Genomic DNA, 6555 nt, shown 5'->3' with positions numbered 1-6555 from the left:
ATTTTCTATTAACGAGGCTATTCATCTTAAAATACATTGCATTGATTTTTTTAGCAACGTCACAACCTGTCTTCGAAATAATGTTGCACAGCTCTACGAGCTGTTCCGTTTTTTTTTGGTTTTTAACACGTCAAATCATTTGCCAGGCGTACCAGTTAAACAGATTCGGGTTTGTAGATTTGTTTCGAATATAATCATACTTTGCTGATTCTTGAAATTCAAAGTCTGGTTTTCGAAGTAAATAAAGTTTAATTGATATCGAATTACAAATTCTAAACACATAACTGAACTAATTTTTTTTCTTATATCTTTGTAGTCATGAAATTGCATTTTTTTTCATAGATCATTCATCATTCGGGTTTTCTGGCATCCTTGGTTACATTGGCCAAGCTGTCATCCTGATATCGCGACTTCTGTCTGGTCACCAGAATTTGGTTTCCTTTTATTTCGAAGCACTTAATTTGAACAGTTTTTGGTGATAAAATCATTGATACCGTACAGCAATTGGACATCTACAGTGTTTGTAGGCTGTTCGACAACGTCAAAAACAGTATAGATTGACCATCAAAGGACATTAGAGCTGTCGAAAGCAAGGGGGCAATATGGGTGAGTAATGTTTATGTACTGTAAAGAGGCCTCTTGTGGCTGCTTTTCAATTCATTGGAATTGCCGGTACCGTTTCGAAGCGTTCGTCCATTCAAATCGTTAATTGATGATGTCTACTGCAGGTGGATTGTTCAGCTACTTCCGTGGCCTTCTGGGGAACCGGGAGATGCGTATTCTGATTCTTGGTCTCGATGGTGCTGGGAAGACCACTATATTGTACCGGCTGCAAGTCGGCGAGGTGGTCACAACTATTCCAACGATCGGTTTCAATGTTGAACAAGTGACCTACAAAAACCTAAAGTTTCAAGTTTGGGACTTGGGTGGACAAACCAGCATTAGGTAGATCTAGGTGTTGAAATATTGTTTTTTCATTATGTTAATTCGTAATTTCACACTTCCAGACCGTACTGGCGGTGTTATTACAGCAACACAGATGCTATCATTTATGTGGTAGATTCTGCAGATAAAGATAGGATAGGTATTTCGAAAGATGAGCTTTTATATATGCTAAGGGTAGGTGGTCTCCAAGAACCAATTTTCGTACATGTATTTAATGATTATTCTCTTTCTACAGGAAGATGAATTGGCAGGCGCCATTCTGGTCGTATTAGCGAACAAACAAGATATGGAAGGTTGCATGAGTGTGGCGGAAGTGCATCAGGCGCTAGGACTGGAGGCACTCAAAAACCGAACGTTCCAAATTTTCAAAACCTCTGCCACCAAAGGCGAAGGTTTAGATCAAGCGATGGACTGGCTGGCGAATGCGTTACAATCGCGAAAATAGTTTTCCGGAACTCCCCATACGGCAGTTAATGTTTCAAACCAACAACTCATGCGTACAGGACCCAAGAAAAACAATGCAGGAAAACTAAATATTCCCGACTATCGTTTTGGTTCATATTCAGATACAAAGATTATCAACGACGATGTTAACAACCAGTTAGAAAGAGACAACACAAATACGGAGGGCCAAACATGTCGCGAAGTTTTTGATTCGAAATTAGCAGTGCAAATTAGCCTACAAAGGCGTATCAATTTGGAAAATGTGTTAGACGAGTATTCTGTTTGCTTTTTTTGTTAGTTTGACTATGCTTAAGATTAATAAGCTCCTGCGACAGACTCCGTAGAATCTTTGTCGCATTAATTTAAATAATCATAAATAAATTAATATATACAAGTATAATAAGTACAGCGTTTTAAAGCAAACAAAATCAGGTGCAATTTTCTGACAATAGAACAGCATGAGCAGCATCAATTAATTTGACAGGTATTGTGTCGAACAAAAATCAGTAAAAGGCCTGTCTATCAGTAAAATAAGAACGATTTATATTTAAGCAGTTGTAAGAACTACCAAGATGGTACACCGAAACGACTAACTCGCTTTTGTTGGGTGTCCAACTCCATCCTGATCTTGGTACGCATGTAGAAAATGGGACAATCTCGACTGGTACAGATGACCTCTTCGTGAAGCGATCCCTGACAGCGCTGACATTGAGTCCATAAGCGACAGAAGCGTTCCTCTAGCACTCGTTGACCGCTCAACTCGTGTTGGTACAGAACTGCCTCCTTGGGCTTGCAGTGCTGACAAAGCGCCTGTCCTTCGTAACCAGTCGGAAGAAGTGCTTTGCATCCGAGACAGGCATCTCGCTTTTTGGTGAATGCCGCTAGAGCTCCGACTTTAGATGTAGCCACTGAACGAGTCCGCGTATGGTCACCTCGCAGTAGAATAGATTCGGCCTTTTCGCCTAGAATGGGCTCGAAAATGCGAAGCAGTGGCTTAGAAAGTTGATTCTCCAGATAGTAATTGGCATCGATTGGAACGCAGTTTTCCAGCACGTAAATCGGATCTTCAGCTCTCATGTAGGCCGGCGTATTTTTGGCTGCAGTTATAATAACATAAGGAACTCGATCGCCCAATTTGGGGGCACTACCAGCATCACGTTTTTTCATTTTGTTAGCCAACTCAACATGAGCTTGTTTTGCAGCATAGTCAGTTTTAGCCAGTTCCTTAGTTATCACCAAATGTGAGATATCAATCCGATTACAAAGCAGGTCCGCTATAACTTGTTTGGCATGCTCCACTGCTCCTTCCGGATTGCGATCGATCAACAGTTTCTGCAGGCAGGAATTCATAAGATTAGCTACCAGCGGAGAATTGTCACGTCGCACTGTTTCGATGCCCTTGCAATCCATTTTATCATACTTGTCTGGACGAGTAAAATACAATCCGGCATAACGCTTTTTATTAATAAGCAAGTAGGGGTAGTAAACTTTTTCAAACTCAAGTTTGATAGGTTTGACGAATTTGGCGCTTACAAAATCGGCTGCTTCCCGGCCCAGTTCCATACTTCGTTCGAGAGATTTGACCCCGAAATTTACCATGACCGAATCTGTATCGCCGTAGATAACGACAGCATCATTTTCGTACCCATTTTCCACCGTGAAGCGTTGCTCGACTTCTTGCTTTGTTTGCTCGATCATAGTGCGACCGTATGCCGTTACTGATCCGGATATTTCTAAGCACGGCAGCTTACCAACCTGAGCGCCTGTCGAAGAAGTAACATATAAAAAATCATAAATTACTTGAATACTCAAAACCTTACCTGTGAAACCATACACCGAGTTGGCGGAAATTTTCAACGCCAGCTGACGACCATCGAGAACGGACCGTTTAAAAGGATCTGTTTCAACTTTTAGATCAGCTTTAGCCCGCTTACGGGCAGCGAGCAATGATTCCAGAATCTCCGGTAGAATTCCTTTCCTAACGGACGACTTTACAAACATGTTATTGGCTGGCGTGCGCGTAATTTGATCATCGGTCAGCCCCAACTTTTCTTTATTTCCTGGCTGCAGCAGACTGGTGTAGCATAAATTATGGGCCATCATAATACTCGGATACAGGGAAGCAAAATCCAACGTAGAAATGGGATCCGCGTAATAGCCACGCTTCGGCTCAATGACCGTAGCACCTTCGTATTGCTCTTCCGATCCTGAACCGTGATACGAAGGAATTAGATAACCACACTCTTTACATTTTCTGAGCAACTGACTCATCACCTTGATCTGTTGACCACGGGTGAGCAAACAGGATAATGGTACACCTGTAACACGGGCCATTTCCATGTAGTTTACAATACACATTAATTTGTTCAGCAATCGTAGGGGTAAATATGCATCCTTCAGGCAATACATAGCCAACCGACGACGAGTTTGATCACTTTCGTTTTGAAGATCTGTGATAATACTGTGATGCACATCCTCTTTCTGTTCCTGCAGAAAGTGGTAACTGACCGCGTTCAGTGTATAGGATCTCAGTTTATAGTCGCGAAGTAATACAAATAGCAGATCAAATGGAACACGACCTTCAAAGTTTACATATTTATTCTCTCTACGACCCATTTGCTTGGACTGGATGACGGTTTCCTTAATAACTGATCGTATGTTTGTAACTCGGCCAAGATATTCGAAATTTTTAACCTTCAAATGATTTGCACGATTCAACAGGTAAGGAATATCAAAATTATTTATATTGTAACCAGTTAGAATATCAGGGTCCGATTCACGCACAAAGCTGGCCCATTTATTTAGCAGTTCTTGTTCCGAATCATAACTCAAAACCTGTGATCCTACTATAGGGGCACAAGCTTTCAAAGTGAAAACATTTCTTAAAAAGGGTTCTTGTTCTCCCTGACGAATAACCATATTGGCAATCTGAATCACCGGATCGTGCTGTGGTTCTGGAAAAATACCTTTTCTTCCTGCGCACTCAATATCAAAGCTAAGAATACGAAACGGTGCAACCTTGCTCCATTCTCCTTCTGGAGCGTGTGCTACAAACTTATTGTAAGCTACGTCCACCTCGATTTGACATCGAGTTTCCGGATTCGGATGTTTTCCTTTTTTTCGCAACTGCCAACTTCCTGCTGGTAATTCTATCCAACTGCATCCAACCACATCCGTGTCTACCATAAATCGAATGTCGAAATCTATGTTGCTTTCATAAACTCGACAATCCTGGAAATCCATGGACGGCATCATCTGTTCTTTCTCTAGCAATCTCTTGACAGCTGCACACAATCTCGGCAAAGCCACCGTCACTTTGATAAACGTAAACTTTTCCTCCCCATTATATCCAAGAATAGACTGCCGCTGAACTAATTCGACATCCAACACCGCTTCCTGAACATTGTCCTTATTAGAGCGCATATCATTTAGTACCGATTTATCGAGTGCGGCTCGAAACTCTGCCAAATGTGATTTATTGAACCCGCGTGGGGCCGCCACATACAAGTACGGAGTAAATCCGTGGACATGAGCACATACCGAATTTCCTTCCTCGGTAATTCCAAACATACGCATTACGGGGACAGGACCGATTTGTGCTCCAGGCATTCCTGGCAATGGTTGGCCAACATAATGTTCAATATCTATTTGCTGAAATACCAGGACGTCCTGATTCGGATCATATTCGCGGGGTTTTGGTCGGCTCCACTTCGCGCAGGTGTTTACCACTTCTGGTCCCTGGCCGATCAGATGCGCCTGTTCCAGCACATCCTCTCCCTCCATATTGGCCAGTTCGGCCTCGAAATGGCTTTCGAATTCATCCTCATCGTCATCTCCGCTTCTGTGAAATTTAATTTTAAATGCGCAACGACAATTTTATCAGTTTTGTGAACTTTACCGGAATTTTTTTTGGGCCCCTGATGGTCCACCAGTTTTTGGAAAATCCTTACGTTTGGCATACATTAAAAACAGATAGAAACGTTACAAATTATGATTATAACTGCAGAAAACTAGAGCACGGACAAAAAACGTTCGATGCGGTCTTTGAGCGCGCAAAAGTCACATAACAATGCATAAAGTCAAAACAGGCATTCGAGCATTAGCTCAACAAGGAAATAGTTCTACTGAAACGAAACTGCTAGTTGACCTAAGGGGCCATTCACATACCACGTGGACAGCTCTGAGGGGTAGGGGGTAAGGGGGGGGTGTTGCCTAATGTTCACGGTCCATACATTTTTTTTAGAATTTATATGGGCAGTTGTCCACGGAAGGGGTGGGGGGGGCAAAACTACTTTATATCAAAAGGAAATAGAATAAAGAATAAGCCCTTTTTGCTGTTTACACACTTTTATTAAATCACCGGATTTGTCTTTTTTTCACCGACTTTTCAACAGCTGAGCGCTCGGTAAAACGTTCGGTAATATAAACTACTACCGATCGATAAGTAATCAAATTTTTGTTGCTTTCTGTCATTATTACCGACCTAATTTGTGAAAACGGCAAATGCAATTAGTTGCCAAAACCACCGATCAAATCTGTAAGTTGTGTAAGACAATACCGAAGGATCTGTTATATTTTTTATTTGTTCACTTTTATTGTACGGAGATTTCAATACTGGACACGACGATTCGAAATCGCCGCTCCTTGAAAATCGCCGTTCGAAGATTTGACAACTAGATCTGTCAGTTTACTTGTTTGACCTTTCGTCATTGACAATTTTTCAATCGCTCACTACAAAAATATAAATACAAACAGATTTTGAAAGCGGTGAACGTTGATTGAATCAAATTTCTAAGATCTCGCTTGAAACTCGTCATTAAATGCGCCAACCAAACGATGCGGCTATGGATGTGTTGGTGAAAGCCTTAGGTACCGTGGGGTCTCGCGTCGATGTTTCTTGGGACAGTCCGGGACCGTAGAATCATTCGAAACGGAAGGTACATTTAACAGGCAAATGTTTTTTGATTGCTGTGTGAAAATGGCCCTCCATAGTGGACAAGTGGAGCGGTATCCCGGAAGACACTCGATATGGATTATGGACGGGGCTCGTATACACTGCGATAAGAATATTGTGAACTATATAAGGTCTCTTGGGATTGTTCCAATACTCTTACCAGCGTATTGCCCCTTCTATAATCCTATCTAGGTTGTCTTCGGGTTGGTTAA

The 6555-nt window shown here is 41.8% G+C and overlaps 2 protein-coding genes across 2 annotated transcripts; one reads left to right on the top strand and one right to left on the bottom strand.

The window, feature by feature from the left end:
* Positions 1–336: 336 nt before the first annotated feature.
* Positions 337–1792, top strand: LOC129720730 (ADP-ribosylation factor-like protein 1). Its single transcript, XM_055672387.1, has 4 exons — positions 337–606; positions 729–945; positions 1008–1119; positions 1181–1792. The coding sequence occupies exons 1-4, from the start codon at positions 603–605 to the stop codon at positions 1388–1390; spliced, it is 543 nt and encodes a 180-aa protein (XP_055528362.1). The 5' UTR covers positions 337–602; the 3' UTR covers positions 1391–1792.
* A 117-nt stretch (positions 1793–1909) lies between these two features.
* Positions 1910–5436, bottom strand: LOC129720716 (DNA polymerase delta catalytic subunit). The gene is made up of 3 exons (XM_055672342.1): positions 5288–5436; positions 3210–5230; positions 1910–3152 (listed from the first exon to the last, which is right to left on the bottom strand). Exons 1-3 carry the CDS (start codon positions 5350–5352, stop codon positions 1954–1956), a joined length of 3285 nt encoding a protein of 1094 aa, XP_055528317.1. The 5' UTR covers positions 5353–5436; the 3' UTR covers positions 1910–1953.
* Positions 5437–6555: the final 1119 nt, after the last annotated feature.

The sequence above is a fragment of the Wyeomyia smithii genome, chromosome 2 (assembly GCF_029784165.1).
Source record: "Wyeomyia smithii strain HCP4-BCI-WySm-NY-G18 chromosome 2, ASM2978416v1, whole genome shotgun sequence".
Taxonomy (NCBI): Eukaryota; Metazoa; Arthropoda; class Insecta; order Diptera; family Culicidae; genus Wyeomyia; species Wyeomyia smithii.
This window is presented reverse-complemented; position numbering and strand designations above follow the sequence as displayed.

Excerpts from the sequence above, each read along its gene's own strand:
- LOC129720716 (XM_055672342.1), bottom strand. The coding sequence starts at position 5,352 with ATGTATGCCAAACGTAAGGATTTTCCAAAAACTGGTGGACCATCAGGG. Across the intron at positions 5,231-5,287 it reads GGGGCCCAAAAAAAATTCCG|AAGCGGAGATGACGATGAGG; the intron begins GTAAAGTTCACA and ends TAAATTTCACAG. Across the intron at positions 3,153-3,209 it reads CTCGGTGTATGGTTTCACAG|GCGCTCAGGTTGGTAAGCTG; the intron begins GTAAGGTTTTGA and ends CTTCTTCGACAG.
- LOC129720730 (XM_055672387.1), top strand. Across the intron at positions 946-1,007 it reads GGTGGACAAACCAGCATTAG|ACCGTACTGGCGGTGTTATT; the intron begins GTAGATCTAGGT and ends TCACACTTCCAG. Across the intron at positions 1,120-1,180 it reads AGCTTTTATATATGCTAAGG|GAAGATGAATTGGCAGGCGC; the intron begins GTAGGTGGTCTC and ends CTCTTTCTACAG.